Source organism: Prunus avium, chromosome 2 (assembly GCF_965620075.1).
Source record: "Prunus avium chromosome 2, drPruAviu1.hap1.1, whole genome shotgun sequence".
In the NCBI taxonomy this organism is placed as follows: domain Eukaryota; kingdom Viridiplantae; phylum Streptophyta; class Magnoliopsida; order Rosales; family Rosaceae; genus Prunus; species Prunus avium.
Genome location: NC_142285.1, coordinates 40,394,993 through 40,414,911, shown reverse-complemented (window position 1 = coordinate 40,414,911; position 19,919 = coordinate 40,394,993). Strand labels below are relative to the sequence as shown.

Genomic DNA, 19,919 nt, shown 5'->3' with positions numbered 1-19,919 from the left:
ATCTTCCGAGCGAAAAAAGGAAAGAAAAAGGGCACGCCAACACCATTTTGGATTACGCCACCCTTCAGCGGACTCTACTAAATGAGCTTCCTTCCATGTATATTTTTACTTGTTTATTAATAACTTTTTGTTGAAGCAGTTCATCCATTATTGTAAAATCTGGACGCAATGACATATCATTGTGCACTCGTGCTAAACTTTGCAGTACAATGCTAAAACAGTTTGTAATATGAATTTAGGAAGTTTTCTCTGCAAGGGTTTCATGTTCATCATGCTTAGTTTATTTTCGGCCTCAGTTAACTGAGAATACGGACGCAATGACATATTGAATGCGAAGGGAATCATATCAAATGCAAATACTGTTAATTGTTGAGCCAAGGGAAAAAATTTGCAAAATCATTCGCTAGTTTAGAACTGCATAACCAATTCAAATATGTAGCAGGTGCATACTTCCATAGGTCAAAAACTAAGTTTACAGTAGTCCTAAAAACTGGTCGAGAAAATATATCAGCACTTGGGATAAGAAGTTCCATGTCAACAAAATGCACCAGCATTTCAGCCACTTGAGGAAAAGGACGTTGAAGCCCTACGAGTCTGTCACGAAAGAAAACGAATAAAAAACCACTGTTATTGTGAATATAACTTCCTCTTCATGCTTTACATAAATGAAGACTAATTGGAAAATAAAGTACCCTGTTCATGAAAAGCATTGGAAAAGAAATTCAATGCACAAACTCTTGAACAATTCTATATATATTACAGCAGCAAATAAGACTGTATATTATGAATGCATAAAACTCACTCCGTGGTAGCAACAGTTCCACATTCCACTGCTTAAATTCTACAAGTCACAAAACTACAAGCACTTGTAAAAACCAGTCTAAACATATTTATCAGTATCGGTTTCAACTTCTTGTTTTCCAAATTCAGTTAGACGAAAGATAAGTTAATGAACATAAAACGAACCCACATCAATGTAATCATCTATCAGCTCTTAAGTTAATGTAAAAATCTGGCGAGCAAAGAATTAAAAATTGTTCTTGACAAGAAATGCTCTGCCTCTCAGCGTTATAATCACATTACCTACCCGTTCTTTCTCTTAGTAGGAAACTGCATCTGTCTGGTCGAGTAAGACAAGGACCTCTTTGAAAGAATCAACGGAGCAATATTGATATCCTTCCCCAGGAACACCAAAATTTTTAACGGTTTTGTTCACAAGGTCTAGCGATACTAACTCATGCTTTGATTTTATGTGGTAATTATCAAAAGTATAATCATAATAGGAAGCATCTTCCCTAGCTCCACAAAGCATCAGTAATACTTCGCCACTCTTCCTAAAACATAATGCCCTGGGTAGAAGTCTTTCCGGCCCTTGTGGACCAAGAGTAATCAATTTGGTCCACGACTCCTTTATGCCATACTCTTTCATCACCCATATATCAAGAAAACGGTCTTCACATCTGTCATCCATTGAGAACAGAGCAATGGATTTTCCGTCTCCTGAAACAGATAATTGTAATCCCAGTTTGAAATCACATATTAAACTCTTTGGCACCGGCATCTCACAAAATAACTTACTGCTCACGTCAAATGTCAATATAAAATATTCATTGCCATAATCTGTCCGGCGGAGTACATGCCAGTGAAGAGTCCCATTAACAAAAGCCTGGGATTCGCGTGCACGTAATATACATGAAGGAGAAACAAAATCCAGACTGGTCCATGAGCCAGTGGCAATTGAATAAATCTCAGCTACAGTTGTGCTATCATCAGACATATCCAATAGGTTAACAAGTCTCACAACCTTATAGTCATTGGTATTAGCATCAAAACCAAACCCAATAGATGCATCGGATTCGTATCCACCATGTGTCATATAGGTAACACCAGGACAGGGAAGGGTCACTAACTTTCTAATGGCTGGGTTCCATATAAAGATATCGTCACCATAACAGAAGATATCATCCGCAAGGCAGATTAGCCCGTTACAAGTGCCGACCACACGAAGATGTTGATTGTACAGTTCTTGCTTTGGAGCAATTGGAAATTCTATCTTGGAGTACTCGTCAAAAGCCTGGTTATCATAATGCAGAGAATAAACCTCTTCCTGTACACAGGGCCGGCCCTGACATTTTGGTGGCCCATGGCCAAAAATTAAACGAGGCCCTTAGTATATAATTTTTTTAAAAAAATTTGCTCATTCCTTTTTCTTTTTATGAATATGAAGCAAAATCCCATTGCTTAAATAGAATAATTTCATTCAACCAACAAAAAAAAAACCAAAAGTATATGATCCATAAACAACAAAAATCATATTTAGGGGCATAGAGCTTCTAAAATTTCAGCAAAACAAAACAAAAGTTTTTAAGTGGCTCTTCCATAGGGCTTAGTTCTCAAGTGGCTCAATTGTACACAAAAAGCTCCTTTGACTTCCACTTCATCATCTACAACCTCTTCAAAATTCTTGATCTTCTTGATCTTCATTGAAAAATTCTTGATCTTCTAGCATTTTGAGAAGCAAAATCATCAATAACCTCTTCAAAATCAATATTTTCCAACATATTCTTTTCAATACATAAGATTGCCAATCCATTTAACCTTTCTTGTGACATAGTTGATCGCAAATAAGATTTTATTAATTTTAATTTTGAAAAACTTCTTTCTGCAGATGCCACAGTTACTGGCAAAGTCAGTATAATTCTATAAGCAATTGAGACATTTGGAAAACAATCCACAACTTTTACAAAATCAAGAACTTCAATGGCTGTCTTTGTCTCTTTCGGTAAATACATTTGTAACACTTCCAATTCAGAAAACAAATCATCAGCATTAATATCAGATTCATTATTATGTGTTAAAGCAACTTCAAGATTTCTACAACATTCACGCAATCTAATACAATTCATTTGAAGTAAACTCTTAGGATCAAACCAAAAACCAAAAATGCCTTCAAATATTTCTAATTGTTCAAATCTACTCCTCAAAGAAGAAATTGCAGCATCAACTACAACAAGAAAATAATTCACCCTAAAAGATTCTTCAGCAGATTGAAATGTCTCTTTATGGTCATTTTCATCAAATTGTTTTTTTCTTCGACTTTGACGTTTTTCAGGAAATACAGGGTCAATTTCCATCTTTGATGCAATCTCTTTAGCAGAAAGTAGGGCCAATGTGAACCCATGTTCCCTATAGTCTACAAAATAAGAGACCAGCCCCTTCAAATGTTTTATTGCAACATCAATTTGCATATCTCCATATTGCAATTTTTGGCTAACCAAGTCAATTTTTTTCAAAATGTTATGCCATATACTCATGCCCAACAAAAATTCAAAATTTTCAAGTTCATGTGTAGCTAAAGATTCAGCTTCACTCTTTGTTTTTGCATCTTCACTAACCCTAGACAATTCAAATAGTGCTTCTCTTATATCATCAGTTTGGGTTATTATGGCTTTAACACTATTAATATGACTTTCCCATCTTGTTGTTGACAATGGTTTAAGAGTTAATCCATGGACATGATCTTGAAAAATTTTCCACCTCTTTGTAGAACTAGCAAATAGAGTATACATACGTTGCACAACACCAAAAAATGACACAGCTTTAACACAAGAGTTTGCCATATCACAAACTGTTAAATTAAGAGAATGACAAGCACATGGCATATAAAATGCCCTAGGATTTATTTTTAGAAACCTTGTTTGCACACCATTGTTTTTCCCTTTCATGTTAGCTCCATTGTCATAACCTTGGCCCCTTACATTATTAATATCAAGTTTAAGACACTTTAATACAGCTTGTAACTCATTAAAAAGTCCACATCCAGATGTATCATCCACTTTCAAGAACTCTAAAAAATATTCTTCTACCTTTATGGGAGCATTTGATACATCTACACATCGAATTATTAAAGTCATTTGCTCATAGTTACTTACATCTGGAGTACAATCAAGTATTACAGAAAAATATTTTGCCTCTTTGATTTTTTCAATGATAGCACTTCTAACCTTGGAGCCTAACATACCAATAAACTCATTTTGAATTTTATGACTAAGATAGTGATGATGAATCTCATTATTTTGAATACGTCTAAAATGCTCTTGCAATACCAAATCAAATTCTGCAATTAATTCAAGCAGCCCCAAAAAGTTACCATTGTTATCTTGGTAAATTTTCTCATTCTCTCCACGAAAAGCTAAATTTCTTTTAGCAAGACATCTCACAACAGAAATTATTCTTACTAAAACAAATTTCCAATGTTCCTTCTCTTTTTTAATTTGCACTTGTAGCTCTTTATCAATTGTTTCATTCTTTTTCAATCTAATTTGCATGTCAATCCAAGTTCTCATGTTATTGATATGCTCACTGCTAGTTTCATGTTGTTTAAGCCTCTCACTTAAACGTTTCCAGTCATTAAGCCCTTCATTTGCCAACAAACTTCTAATTTTCACAGATTTAAATAACTTACAACAAAAACAATATACTTTGTCCACATCTTTTGAGTACACTAGCCATTTTCTATCTTGACCCTCCCCATTTGATAACTTTCTTGTATAATAAGAATATGAAAAATGCCTAGAGAGCCCATCAACAGGAAACTGGAGATTACTTTCTCTTACAGGACCCTTTTCTATTAAAATATCCTTTGTTTTGTTATCAATGTTATCCCAAACTCTTGGATCATGGATATTCAAAGCATGAATTATTTGTTCTTCCTTTTCTATCAGGGCATCAACCTCTTCATTTTCTATCATATCTTCTTCCTGACTAATTGGTTGTTGTGATTCATTAACTAATTCATCAGATGGATCTTCAATTGAAGAACTAGTTTTAAAAAACTTATCAAGAGCTCCTTTTTGAGTTTGAATCATTTTTTCTATTTTTCTCATTTTATTTCTTTTTTGACTTCCAGATTCATGTTTCCTAACCATTTTTGTTACTGCAACTCTGAAATCTAGAAAGTGACAGACAACAAATGAACAAAATAAACACACACCACACCAAACACAACCAGCAAAGCAACGAAACACAACCAAACCAACCAACCAGCAAATGAAAAAAAACTAAATTTAAGCAATAAAAAATAATAATACAACCTGGTTTATGCTTAAGTTGTTTTAAACCTCTTCAATCTTGCAGAGCCTTCATTTCAATTGATCATGTCCATGGATTAACTCTTAAACCATTGTCAACAACAAGATGGGAAAGTCATATTAATAGTGTTAAAGCCATAATAACCCAAACTGATGATATAAGAGAAGCACTATTTGAATTGTCTAGGGTTAGTGAAGATGCAAAAACAAAGAGTGAAGCTGAATCTTTAGCTACACATGAACTTGAAAATTTTGAATTTTTGTTGGGCATGAGTATATGGCATAACATTTTGAAAAAAATTGACTTGGTTAGCCAAAAATTGCAATATGGAGATATGTGATCGGTTCATAATTGTATATCATTTTGTACCCTTCTAGCTTATGATTTGGTTATGTTTTTGAGTTAAACTTGTGCTTTTAATCCTTTTTGTGTTTATCTTTCAGTTCATTGAGCTTTAGGTAATAATGAGGGCTTTGGATAGTAAATGATGCAATCCATGCATGTTAGGGCCTAATTTGGATGAATGGATGAAGAGCTTAAAGACAAACTCAATTTTGGCTACAGTCCCCTGCCAGCCCAGTTTCGTAGGTCATATTGCAAGCTTTGTTTCAGCAATCTACATAGCTCGGATGAGGCCACATTCTTCATGAAAGTTGTTCCAATGGGTGTATACTATAACATATCCGAAATTCAGCCTCATTGGATAATTGTGGAGTCTGTTACCTAGCAAACACAGAGCCATGCTCAGGATGGATTTTATCAGCGCGCAAAATGAGTTAGCAATTTGTTTTGGCCTTAACTTCCTCCTCCGACCTTGGATTGACCCAAATGATATATGGCTGGAAAGAAGACATTCTGAACTTCAAGTTTGAGTGCTTAAAGTCTTAATTTGCTTAAGGGAAGCCCAATTCGTAAGCCCTTGAAGTTGCTGGTCATGCTGACCTCAGGATGAGCTATTATTTCTGGTTGGAAGCTTGGTCATGGTGACATGAAGATGAGCTAGGGCTGCTGGTGGGATTTATTAGTGAAGTGCATCAACCATTTCAGATTTTATAATGGAAGTGTTGTATGCATTAGTGAAGTGCATCAACCATTTCAGATTTTATAAAACAAAGTGTTGTATGCATTAGCCATACTTAATTCAGATTTTCAGCTTCCTTAGGCCTATATATAGTGAGGTTTCCCAAGCTTGTAAACAGACCCCAAGAAGGGAGGAGAAGTGTTTGGAGAACTTTAGAGATGGGAGAAGTGTTTGAGAGATTTGGAGAAGAAAATTTAGTAGAATGATCTTATTACAACAATTGAGAACTACAAAGGAAACTAAGAGAATTTGAGGGAGAGAAGGGAAGGGAGCTCTAGAGAAGTGTTTGAGAGCTCCCCCCCTTGGGGTCTGTTTACAAGCTTGGGAAACCTCACTATATATAGGCCTAAGGAAGCTGAAAATCTGAATTAAGTATGGCTAATGCATACAACACTTTGTTTTATAAAATCTGAAATGGTTGATGCACTTCACTAATGCATACAACACTTCCATTATAAAATCTGAAATGGTTGATGCACTTCACTAATAAATCCCACCAGCAGCCCTAGCTCATCTTCATGTCACCATGACCAAGCTTCCAACCAGAAATAATAGCTCATCCTGAGGTCAGCATGACCAGCAACTTCAAGGGCTTACGAATTGGGCTTCCCTTAAGCAAATTAAGACTTTAAGCACTCAAACTTGAAGTTCAGAATGTCTTCTTTCCAGCCATATATCATTTGGGTCAATCCAAGGTCGGAGGAGGAAGTTAAGGCCAAAACAAATTGCTAACTCATTTTGCGCGCTGATAAAATCCATCCTGAGCATGGCTCTGTGTTTGCTAGGTAACAGACTCCACAATTATCCAATGAGGCTGAATTTCGGATATGTTATAGTATACACCCATTGGAACAACTTTCATGAAGAATGTGGCCTCATCCGAGCTATGTAGATTGCTGAAACAAAGCTTGCAATATGACCTACGAAACTGGGCTGGCAGGGGACTGTAGCCAAAATTGAGTTTGTCTTTAAGCTCTTCATCCATTCATCCAAATTAGGCCCTAACATGCATGGATTGCATCATTTACTATCCAAAGCCCTCATTATTACCTAAAGCTCAATGAACTGAAAGATAAACACAAAAAGGATTAAAAGCACAAGTTTAACTCAAAAACATAACCAAATCATAAGCTAGAAGGGTACAAAATGATATACAATTATGAACCGATCAAATACCCCAAAACCTAGATTTTGCTAGTCCTCGAGCAAAACAAAAGGAAAACAAAGATAAAAACAAACAAGAAGTTAACTAGACCACTTTCGTAGGTAACTCGATTGCATTGAGCATATGCAACAAGCCTTTAAACCTCTAGGCATCCCTAGTAGGAGGAGTTGTGTCTCCTGAGGGTTTAACAGATACGATACCCACAAACGTTTTACTGACTCTGTAAAACAAGGTAATTAGAAAACTTAAAAGATTGTTAGTCCGTAAGCAAAATAAAAAACAAAAACAAAAATAATTACAAAAACAAAACAAAAATAAAAATAAAAATAAATAAATAAAAACTCAAAACAATCTTTCCGAACATTTTATGAAGATAAATGACTCATGCACATGACTCAAAAGTTTAAAAGCTCAATTTTAGACATTATTTACAAGGCGGCAAAGTTCAAAACATAACATGTTCAAAGTGTATTAGTGTGATAGCCAAATGCAACAAATTCCCCAATCTTAGTTTTCACACAATTTCAAAAATCATACCAAGCACAAATGCTACTTCAAATCTCACCGAAGTTGTCCTCTCACAAATGAATCACTCAGAAGAGGGCTACAATGCAACACTCGATTATAAACATGAGATTAGAGTTAAATCATAAGGGACTTAACTCAAAATAGGAAAATGAAGAACTTGCATTAATATGATCTCAAGAAGGATGCCAAACACTTAAAAGTAGAAAAATGGATGCAATTCAACCACATGACATTTAAGATCAATTTAGGTCTTTAGTATAGGTTGTAATGGGGCCAAGGGTGTAAGGTGAGTAAGAAATGAAAGGTATGGATAATACAAAGTCCAAGGAACTCGCAATGTAAGAGCATAAAACAATTGTTTACAAGACTTCGAATCATCACGATTAGATTTTTTTTTCTTTTACATGATCAAAACTCCTTATACCTTCATTTACATTGATTCAAACTCCTTTCCAAACACCAAATTATTTTGAAGGCCCAAAAATGAATTTTCAAACAACCGCCACTTAATCACAACTTTCTCTTTTCTTTCACCAATTGTGTGATTTTTTTTTTTTTTTTTTTTTTTGGATGTAATATCCCTTCCCAAACTTAGCCTGAAAAACACATCCGAATTAGAGCTCATGAATTCCTTAGAAAGGTAAATATTTGTTTTTCGGGCTAAGGTGAGGAAATATAATTGGTAAAATGAAAGAAAAGGTTTACATGTAGGCTCAAAATGGTTAACAATGGAAAATCATGCTTAAGCATGCATAAGGTTAGCTTGAAAGGCACAAACGATCCAAAGAGGGCCTTAATATCACTTCTTAAATGTCATGAAATCAAATTGCATAAGAATGAATGACTTTTAAGTGTTCAACCAAATCAATGAATAATGAGATCAAACAACAACTTTGATGACAAGAAAATAAGAGTATGTATATAACACTCATGAATTGAAGTACAAGGCTCAAAAGCTCACTTTATATGGTTATATAAGTCTAATTTGTGCTTGATACAATTCTTTGGGTCATGCAAATCCTTTAATTGGAAAATTATGAAACAAATGGCAAGTGTAAAGAAGGTTTCAAACATATCATGCTAGAACAATGCCAAATTTTTTTTATTTTTTAATAAAAAAAAAAAAAAAACACTAAAATAAAATGAAATCCAATTTTTATTTAAGTCATGCAAACATTTATCACTATCTCATCATAAGTGTTCGGAAAGTGACTCAAAACAAAAACAAAACAAAACAATACTTAAAATAAAAACAAGCAAAAAAAAAAAAAAAAAAAAAATTTTTTTTTTCAATTATTATTATTTTTAATTTTAAGAAAAACCAAATTTACTTGCTAAACTCCAATACCCCCAAACCTAGAAATGAACATTGTCCTCAATGTTTAAAAATTAGCCACAACCAATGTCATAACAACAAATGAAGGGTATTAAAGCAAATAAAAATCACAAAACATACAAAAATAAAATAAAACAATTACAAAATAAAAATTACAAAACAAACAATCAAATAAAATAAAATAAAATAAATAAATAAAAAAACACGAAACAGTAAAACACTCAAAACAGTAAGCCCTAACAGATAGTCTTACACAAACTGAAACCCAAACAATTGAAAGCCCAACCCAAAATGAAATTAACCCAACAACGGTAAAACCCGACCCAACATGAAATCTGAAGCCCACACGTTTAAATTTAATTTTTTTCTTAAAAAGATAAAACGTGAATTATGAGCGCAAAGCGGGATTTCTAAAAAGAGGGAATGTGGTCCCTGATGTCGTTTCATGGATAGTCACGGGCAGAAAGCAGGAGCCACGTGTCGACGCATAGAGGCGCCGCAGATCCACAAGCGAAAATTACGGGCTCATGGAAAGGCGCGACAACTTTGCTGAACGCGTCCGTTCAGACAAAGCAAGTCGTGACAAATGTGTTGGAAACGGTTGGAAAGTGAGAAGGTTGTGGGACTCGAGGAACGCTGGATATTCAGAAAACGCTTAGACGCTGCAACGGCTAGGGTTTGTTTGTCAAAGACTACATCTATAAGAAGGAAAAAGAAGGGAAAAAAACAAAAAACAAAAAACACACAAACTCAGAAACACAAAAGAGAAAAGAAGCAAGAAAAAGAAAAAAAAAGTGAGAAATCAAATGGCTTCTTCCTACCCCTTTTCGTTAGATCTCAACCTAGCTCCACCGACTCAGACACGAGGCCAAGCAGTAGCACCAGTATGGATGCCCTACTTTGCCTCTGCACGGGGGCCTGTGACTGTCAATGACTCAATACTCCTGGACAACGATGTTGCCATTGGAGTTTGCAGAAATTTAGTGACTCCCAAAGATATACGTGTGTTCGGGACAAGGGATGACAACCGGGTCACGAGTGATGCCCTGGCACTGAGCGTGCAGAGTACAGCATGTGTCGCAAGTTTGGGTCATCGCCTACTTGCGAAGTCCCATGAGGTAGAGGTGCTTAAAGCTCAGTTGGCGGCGGAGCGAAGTTTGGTTGAAGACTGTCAGAGTGCTATAAAAAGCTTGAAAAGGGAGAGGTCAAGGATTGTGGAGGTGAATCGACACCAGCTAGAAGTATTGCGAGACGAGAATAAAAATCTATCAAAGATGGTAGAGTTGTACTCTCGCGACATGAGAAAGCAACTGGAGGACCTAGACCGACCGGGTAAACGCAAGCAAGCGGATCGCGAGAGTAGTTACGCTCAAGCTAAGATTGCGATCTTTGGGAGCTCAAGTGATGAGCCCCAAGAGGCTGTGCGTGAAGCCCCGGAAGAGGACAGCCAGAGGGCCAAACTCAAAGCTCCTATGGTCGAGACACCGAGCGCCAAGAAGAAATGATTTCAGTTTTTATTTATTATTTAATTTTAAAGTGTATGTGTGTTTTTTTTTTCTTTAATTGGGAAATAAAAACGTTAGCTATCTCAAAGAAACGATTGACCCTAAATGTAAAGAACGACAATCAAACAAAAACACGAAGACCCAAACAAGATTTTTTATTATTTTTATTTTTTATTTTTAGTTAAGTAAATACACAAATAACTGCTTCTTCTTTTAAGAGAAAAACTTAAGGATGACCAGTTAAGGGCCTCAGAAAACACAGCCAGGGGTTCCGGGAAGGTTGGAGGGGTCACAATGGTCCCGCTTAAAACCCTAACTTCTTAGACACCGAAGGTGTCGCCTTAAAGAACTCCTAGACACTGTATAGACTGCGGTTGCTCACTGGAGTTACCAAAAATTTAGCTCCTTCAAAGAATATCCTATGAGTTTTAAATTATACTACCTAATTAAATAAAAAACAAAATAAATAAATAAATAAATAAACTGAAATAAACACGCAATTCAAACAATAATTTAAAAGAAGAGTTGGGATTCTTGCACCAGGTGTCCAAGACGCATCTTTAATTTTGTCTCTTCTTCCAACTACATTATTAAGAAACCAGTCAAACAAGAAGAAAATAATTGAAAATAAAATAAAATAAAATAAAATAAAATAAAAACTGAAAAAGCAAAAACACAAACATCAGAAAACAGGGAGGCAAAAGTAAGTGAAAGTGTAGACATGCTCCCTTTTAAAAAAAAAAACGTGCTCGCAATTTGCGCCAGAAATGAAGGGATCCGAGAGAAAAGAGCACAGGATAGCACCCTCGAGATCCGAAGTGCTTTCGGCTCCCTCATCTGCATAAGTCTATTTAAACTCATCTCGGTGAAGTAGAAGAGCACCCCGCATTTCTTCCTGCAAATTTAGAGAAAACATCAAAAAATCCAAAAACAAAACAATGGCATCCTCATGCACTCACCTTGATGATCTTAGCCTTGAACTGTCCCTTGCACCACCGAATGCGCAGATAAGGGCTCCTCAAAACCATGTCTTCCCAAACTCCACATATCATCACGGTACGGCCTCAAACTTTGCTGAGGTAATACCGAACTTTTCTGAGGCAATGCCGAACAGAGCAGCGCTGCTTGGAGGCATGATTGGCAGCAAGCTCACACCGACAGATCATCTGCATGTGGCACAGAGGTCTGACAAAGCAGCGGTGGAGGAGTCCAATAATTTAACTGTTCTCCATGCGGTCTCGGCTACCAATTTGGGTATGCGATTACTGGCGAGGACAAGGGAGTGTGCCGCGATGAGCGAGGAAATAGTTTCCTTGAAGGCTATGGTGGCGGACTTGCAGAAGCGGCTCTACTGTGCCAATCAGCACGTGGAAGCACTGCAGAGAAAAAATGAGGACCATGTGGAGTTGCTGCAGATTCTACAAGTGCGAGAAAATAGAGGCAAGCCATGATGATGATGGAGATGAAGAAGATGAAGAAGATGATGATGAAGATGATGATGATGTTGTTATTTTGTTATTTTGTTTTTTTTGTTTTTGTTTTTTTTTTTTTTTTTTTTTTTTTTTTTTGTTTTTATGCAATGTTTGAATTGAAATAAAGTTTGTTTTTAACACTCAGAGAAAAAAAACTAACTAACTAACCATACCACGTAAATAAATACATAAACTAACTTAACAAAACAAAAACAAAGACTTAACAGAAAAGAAAACAAAGAAAATAAAAAAAATAAATAAATAAATATATAAAAAAAAAAAAAAAAAAACTTAATTTAAAAACACACGAATATACAAGCAACTCATGGATGACCAGTTAAGGGCCTCAGAAAACACAGCCAGGGGATCCGGGAAGGTTGGAGGGGTCACAATGGTCCCGCTTAAAACCCAAACTTCTTAGACACCGAAGGTGTCGCCTATAGAACTCCTAGACACTGTATTGACGGAAGTGCTCACTGGAGTTACCATAAGTCAGCTCATATGAAAAATCTTTTTAAAATTTTTAAGATAAGAAACAAAAACAAATTAAGATAAAATGGAACAACAAACCATAAACGAAAATGAACTAAGTACTCTAAACAAATTCAAACAAACAACATAAATTGTTGTACTAAAAGAAACAAACCAATAAACCAAAGAAAAACACAAACAGCACTTTCTATCACCCGTTTATCACCATTTGGACAGATTCGTTTCTATGTTTTTCAGCTTCGACCTCTGTTCAGTTTTTAGGCTATAACTTTCCAACCGTAAGTCCAAATTTTACGTTCTTTATATGGTTGGATTCAGCACAGAAAAACAAAGAACTCAACGCGGACCAAAAGGTAAAAACAATGACGGAAAGAAACATAATTCAAAGAAGAGAAAGGATTGAAATGCTCCCCCTTGAAGCGATTAGGTCGAATGTGATGCACTTGGAGGTCGCGACTTCTCCCATTGCTCCACACTTCCCATTCTTTTGATTGAGGTTGCCATCTCTCTCCATTTTTATTAAGCTATCATAAATTGCTAAAACAAACACACAAACTTGAAATGGAATTAAAAGGATTAAGAAATAAAAACTAAAATGAAAAGGAAAATCAACACACATCCAATTCCATGCTTCAAAGCAACAAGCACCAATGGGTTGTGTAAGCTGGGACTTAAACCCAGTTCTCTTGCTTGTTGGGCAATTGTCCTTTTCTGTTGGACTACAAACACAACTTGTCCATTAACGTCATTAACTTTAAAACTTGAAATTGTCTAGAAAAACATGAAAATGAAAAATAAAAATAAAACAAGTAGGGAAAAGAAATAGAACCAAACTATGTTGCCAATCCCCGGCAACGGCGCCAAAAACTTGTTGTGTAGATTTAGCTCCACCAAAATGGATTAAGCTGCATCCTCAACTTGTGATACTCGCAAGTGCACGAACCGTTGGTAGTATAGCATATGTAAGTGCGAGGTCGATTCCACAGGGATTGGTGATTGAATGATCCAATTCATTTTCCCTACACAAAACAGAAATGAAAAAAAAAGGAAATAAATAAAACAAGGAAGAAAGAAAATAACTAACTCAAGTAGATAAGTTCCCAAGTTCAATTAGATTAATGGATTGATTCTAGCTAAAGTATGATTAAGCCATGGTGTGTGGTCATAACCTTGTGTTCCTAATTCCCTAATTTGATCATTTGTTGTCTAACCTAAAATTAAGCATTAGGAACCCATTAAGCATAGAAGAACAATTTAAACAACCAAGCATGTATCTAATCCATGTTGTCGAATGTCCATACATACTCTTCCTATTCATAGTTCAATTCGAATTAAAGCATGGTGTCTACTCTTAATTCAAACCAAGATAGCTAACATGCAAGCCTAAATGGTGATCAATCATTCAAACTAGCATATTAACTTATAAGCATAATGAATAAGAACAAAAACCATAATTGAAACTTGGAAACTTATCAAACTTGAATACTTAAGAAAGAATGTACATTACAAGAAAAATAAATTACAACTAAGAAAACATTAAAGAGAGACTAAGAGAACTTTGAGGAAGAAAGGAGAAGTGTTTGGGAAAAGTGTTTGAGGACATGGAGGCTTTTTGGAGAAGAAAGTAGAAGTAGAGAGTTGTTTGAGAAAGTGTTTGGAGAACATGGAGAATGTTTGTGAACTTGGAGACTTTGGGAACTTAGGGAGTGGAGAGAAAGGTGTTTGTGAAGTGTTTGAGACATGGAGACTTTTGGAAGAGAAGGGAAATGTGTTTGGGAAATTTGGAGAAGGGAGGAGAAGTGTTTGGAGAACTTTAGAGATGGGAGAAGTGTTTGAGAGATTTGGAGAAGAAAATTTAGTAGAATGATCTTATTACAACAATTGAGAACTACAAAGGAAACTAAGAGAATTTGAGGGAGAGAAGGGAAGGGAGCTCTAGAGAAGTGTTTGAGAGCTCCCCCCCTTGGGGTCTGTTTACAAGCTTGGGAAACCTCACTATATATAGGCCTAAGGAAGCTGAAAATCTGAATTAAGTATGGCTAATGCATACAACACTTTGTTTTATAAAATCTGAAATGGTTGATGCACTTCACTAATGCATACAACACTTCCATTATAAAATCTGAAATGGTTGATGCACTTCACTAATAAATCCCACCAGCAGCCCTAGCTCATCTTCATGTCACCATGACCAAGCTTCCAACCAGAAATAATAGCTCATCCTGAGGTCAGCATGACCAGCAACTTCAAGGGCTTACGAATTGGGCTTCCCTTAAGCAAATTAAGACTTTAAGCACTCAAACTTGAAGTTCAGAATGTCTTCTTTCCAGCCATATATCATTTGGGTCAATCCAAGGTCGGAGGAGGAAGTTAAGGCCAAAACAAATTGCTAACTCATTTTGCGCGCTGATAAAATCCATCCTGAGCATGGCTCTGTGTTTGCTAGGTAACAGACTCCACAATTATCCAATGAGGCTGAATTTCGGATATGTTATAGTATACACCCATTGGAACAACTTTCATGAAGAATGTGGCCTCATCCGAGCTATGTAGATTGCTGAAACAAAGCTTGCAATATGACCTACGAAACTGGGCTGGCAGGGGACTGTAGCCAAAATTGAGTTTGTCTTTAAGCTCTTCATCCATTCATCCAAATTAGGCCCTAACATGCATGGATTGCATCATTTACTATCCAAATCCCTCATTATTACCTAAAGCTCAATGAACTGAAAGATAAACACAAAAAGGATTAAAAGCACAAGTTTAACTCAAAAACATAACCAAATCATAAGCTAGAAGGGTACAAAATGATATACAATTATGAACCGATCACTCCCCCCCTTGGGGTCTGTTTACAAGCTTGGGAAACCTCACTATATATAGGCCTAAGGAAGCTGAAAATCTGAATTAAGTATGGCTAATGCATACAACACTTTGTTTTATAAAATCTGAAATGGTTGATGCACTTCACTAATGCATACAACACTTCCATTATAAAATCTGAAATGGTTGATGCACTTCACTAATAAATCCCACCAGCAGCCCTAGCTCATCTTCATGTCACCATGACCAAGCTTCCAACCAGAAATAATAGCTCATCCTGAGGTCAGCATGACCAGCAACTTCAAGGGCTTACGAATTGGGCTTCCCTTAAGCAAATTAAGACTTTAAGCACTCAAACTTGAAGTTCAGAATGTCTTCTTTCCAGCCATATATCATTTGGGTCAATCCAAGGTCGGAGGAGGAAGTTAAGGCCAAAACAAATTGCTAACTCATTTTGCGCGCTGATAAAATCCATCCTGAGCATGGCTCTGTGTTTGCTAGGTAACAGACTCCACAATTATCCAATGAGGCTGAATTTCGGATATGTTATAGTATACACCCATTGGAACAACTTTCATGAAGAATGTGGCCTCATCCGAGCTATGTAGATTGCTGAAACAAAGCTTGCAATATGACCTACGAAACTGGGCTGGCAGGGGACTGTAGCCAAAATTGAGTTTGTCTTTAAGCTCTTCATCCATTCATCCAAATTAGGCCCTAACATGCATGGATTGCATCATTTACTATCCAAAGCCCTCATTATTACCTAAAGCTCAATGAACTGAAAGATAAACACAAAAAGGATTAAAAGCACAAGTTTAACTCAAAAACATAACCAAATCATAAGCTAGAAGGGTACAAAATGATATACAATTATGAACCGATCAATATGCAAATTGATGTTGCAATAAAACATTTGAAGGGGCTGGTCTCTTATTTTGTAGACTATAGGGAACATGGGTTCACATTGGCCCTACTTTCTGCTAAAGAGATTGCATCAAAGATGGAAATTGACCCTGTATTTCCTGAAAAACGTCAAAGTCGAAGAAAAAAACAATTTGATGAAAATGACCATAAAGAGACATTTCAATCTGCTGAAGAATCTTTTAGGGTGAATTATTTTCTTGTTGTAGTTGATGCTGCAATTTCTTCTTTGAGGAGTAGATTTGAACAATTAGAAATATTTGAAGGCATTTTTGGTTTTTTGTTTGATCCTAAGAGTTTACTTCAAATGAATTGTATTAGATTGCGTGAATGTTGTAGAAATCTTGAAGTTGCTTTAACACATAATAATGAATCTGATATTAATGCTGATGATTTGTTTTCTGAATTGGAAGTGTTACAAATGTATTTACCGAAAGAGACAAAGACAGCCATTGAAGTTCTTGATTTTGTAAAAGTTGTGGATTGTTTTCCAAATGTCTCAATTGCTTATAGAATTATACTGACTTTGCCAGTAACTGTGGCATCTGCAGAAAGAAGTTTTTCAAAATTAAAATTAATAAAATCTTATTTGCGATCAACTATGTCACAAGAAAGGTTAAATGGATTGGCAATCTTATGTATTGAAAAGAATATGTTGGAAAATATTGATTTTGAAGAGGTTATTGATGATTTTGCTTCTCAAAATGCTAGAAGATCAAGAATTTTTCAATGAAGATCAAGAAGATCAAGAATTTTGAAGAGGTTGTAGATGATGAAGTGGAAGTCAAAGGAGCTTTTTGTGTACAATTGAGCCACTTGAGAACTAAGCCCTATGGAAGAGCCACTTAAAAACTTTTGTTTTGTTTTGCTGAAATTTTAGAAGCTCTATGCCCCTAAATATGATTTTTGTTGTTTATGGATCATATACTTTTGGTTTTTTTTTTGTTGGTTGAATGAAATTATTCTATTTAAGCAATGGGATTTTGCTTCATATTCATAAAAAGAAAAAGGAATGAGCAAATTTTTTTAAAAAAATTATATACTAAGGGCCTCGTTTAATTTTTGGCCATGGGCCACCAAAATGTCAGGGCCGGCCCTGTATATTGCACATCTGAAAAATATAAAAACATACAATTCAATATCTAACAAAATAAATAAGGGAGCAGAGCAGAGCAGAGATGACATACTTACACTGAAACTGCATTTCAGGTGTCTAAATTTCTTCGATTGGGCTAATTTTTTGACATGTTATAGTAGAGATGAAGAGGAACAAGTTTGATAGAGGGAGAATTTCGATTTGAGCTTAGGAAGTTGATGCTTTGGATCTGTGAACAGGGCTGACGGACGGATTTGATAGCTGAGATGAGAGGTGTTTGGGAGAGAATTATTTGAGAAATCTTGAGTTTTAAAAGAAGCCGTTGGGCAGAAAAAAGAACAAAAGATAAAAGAAGGCATGCGTGGGATGGGAGACAGATGAGGATGAACAAAAGATAAAAATAATGCACAAAAGGGGAGACAGATGAGGATGAGGATGGCGTGGGAAACAGATGAGGATGGAGTGGGAGACAGATGAGGATTGTTTATTCAATGGTCTCTCTTTTGGCTCAATTTGTTTTCTTTATGTTTTTTTTAAAATTTTTAATTAATATAACACTTTATTACTACTTAATATATATAAAAATTTGGGGCCCCAAAAATTGGAGGCCCATGGCCGTCGCCCTCCTTGCCCACCCCTCTGGGCCGGCCCTGCCTGTACATCGTCAACAATGGCTTTGTGGAACACAGTGATGCTCCTCGTACCAGCAACCCTGTGGATTAGGAAGAGGTGACTGTCGTTCAGGTTATTAACATGGACTGTTGGGATGAGGTGGGTGCGAATAAAGCTTTGGTTTATGATCATGGACCTCCATGTCTTGCACACTGAGGTGCATTTGATAACAGATTTGACAGGTAGCCTAAGTAGGATCTCTTGTATGATTTCCTGAGGAAAAGTGCATGAGATCGCTTCAATTTTAAATTCATGCATCCCTTGTGCGATACCTTGTATGTCACCCATGTCTTGCACATTCAAATAGTTACACCAAATGAGAAAAAACAATTGATACAAAAAAAGCTATAATTATGAAAAATATATATATATCAAGAGAGCTGTTCTTAAGCAGAGTAAAATTCATATACATAAAACTAAAAACTAAAACTTAAAAAGATACAGTAACAAGGAGCATTAAGAACCCTAAACGTCATAGTTTTCAGATGAAATGATACCCAGTCTCAACTCTATAAATGAAAAATCCAAATCCATCAACTAAAAATAAAAAATAAAAATCCACCATTCATATCAGGAAAAAAAAAAAGAAAAAAGAAAAACCTCTAAAAAATCCCAGAAAAAGAAAAGAAAAACTTGAGGAACCTGATGAGAAAAGCCGAAGAAATGGAGCTGACGAAGCGTCTCGTTCTTGTGCTGTGTTAGAGCAGAAGAGTGAAGGAGAAGAAGAAAAGAGAAGAACCCTTTTCTAGCTTCTAGGGCATTCGTTTCCGTACATGATGGCGAGGTAAGAGAATCGCGTCGGCTCAAACCTTAATGGATCAAAGGGACCTCTCTATTTATACGCTGAGCCTGATTAAAAGCTTGAGTAAGATTTATCCACGCTTCATCCTGGGTTTACTGAGGATTTATGAATTGGAAAAAGCTTTCCCGGGAACATTTTAAAGCTGAAATTCCATTCTATCGTCATAATTCTGGAAAATTTATATTTTGACCCCTCCTTTTTGTTGTATCTTTTATATTTTGCCACCGTTGCCTTAGATTGGACCGTTTCGTTTATGTAATGCACCTTTATCTCCAGGCCCATTCGGTTTCTTAGCCTCAATAATTCTGTAGGACTTCTATATAGTCCTAAGGTGAGGCCGTGTTTCTTAATCTTTGGATTAAATTAGTTAGATAAATTCAATAATTAAGATATAGGATCTCACCTGAGGACCATATATAAAGCCCTCACTATAGAATGACTCTTCTTAGCCCTCACTTTTTCTTGTGTTTTTTCACTCCCTGCAGGCCCATTCGTTAGTTTCAAATCAATCCCTATAGGTGTAAGGGCATACAAGTTTAGGTGGTCTCGCCAATTATCCCATTTTTGGTCTTCTAGATATAAGAATTTCTCCATAAGCGACCTTTTGTTCGACTTTTAGGGGGTGTATTCAATTAAGATTTTAAAAGAGTTGAATGGAGTTATAAAGTTTATAGAGTTCAATATATTTCAATTGATTTCTATAAACTCCACATAGAGTTTGATTGAATTCCAAGATTGATTTTAATGGTGTTAGTTAGAGTTTTATCATAGATTTTAAAAGAGTTGATTAGAGTTCTAATTAGTTCATAGGAAAAAAAATTATATATGAAGATAATTTTGTTCTTTTTGTTTTGGCATGGACTAGATATATATAGATATTGTACATTGATAAAGATAAAGAAGCAAAACATAGAAAGAAAAAAAAAAAGGGA

The 19,919-nt window shown here is 35.8% G+C and overlaps 2 protein-coding genes across 3 annotated transcripts; one reads left to right on the top strand and one right to left on the bottom strand.

Moving 5' to 3' along the window:
• Window positions 1–380: 380 nt before the first annotated feature.
• Window positions 381–19,114, bottom strand: LOC110761765 (F-box/kelch-repeat protein At3g23880-like). 2 transcript variants are annotated; one of them, XM_088247788.1, is made up of 4 exons: window positions 18,828–19,114; window positions 18,168–18,475; window positions 1,084–2,107; window positions 381–594 (listed from the first exon to the last, which is right to left on the bottom strand). In XM_088247788.1, the coding sequence occupies exons 2-3, from the start codon at window positions 18,471–18,473 to the stop codon at window positions 1,100–1,102; spliced, it is 1,314 nt and encodes a 437-aa protein (XP_088103914.1). In that variant the 5' UTR covers window positions 18,474–18,475; window positions 18,828–19,114; the 3' UTR covers window positions 381–594; window positions 1,084–1,099. The 2 variants fall into 2 exon arrangements, with proteins under 2 accessions (XP_088103914.1, XP_088103913.1); XM_088247787.1 differs by having other exon boundaries at window positions 1,088–2,107; window positions 18,828–19,113.
• On the top strand, window positions 16,434–17,393 carry LOC148297031 (hAT family dimerization domain-containing protein). Its single transcript, XM_088247790.1, has one exon. It carries the CDS (start codon window positions 16,497–16,499, stop codon window positions 17,148–17,150), a length of 654 nt encoding a protein of 217 aa, XP_088103916.1. The 5' UTR covers window positions 16,434–16,496; the 3' UTR covers window positions 17,151–17,393.
• Window positions 19,115–19,919: the final 805 nt, after the last annotated feature.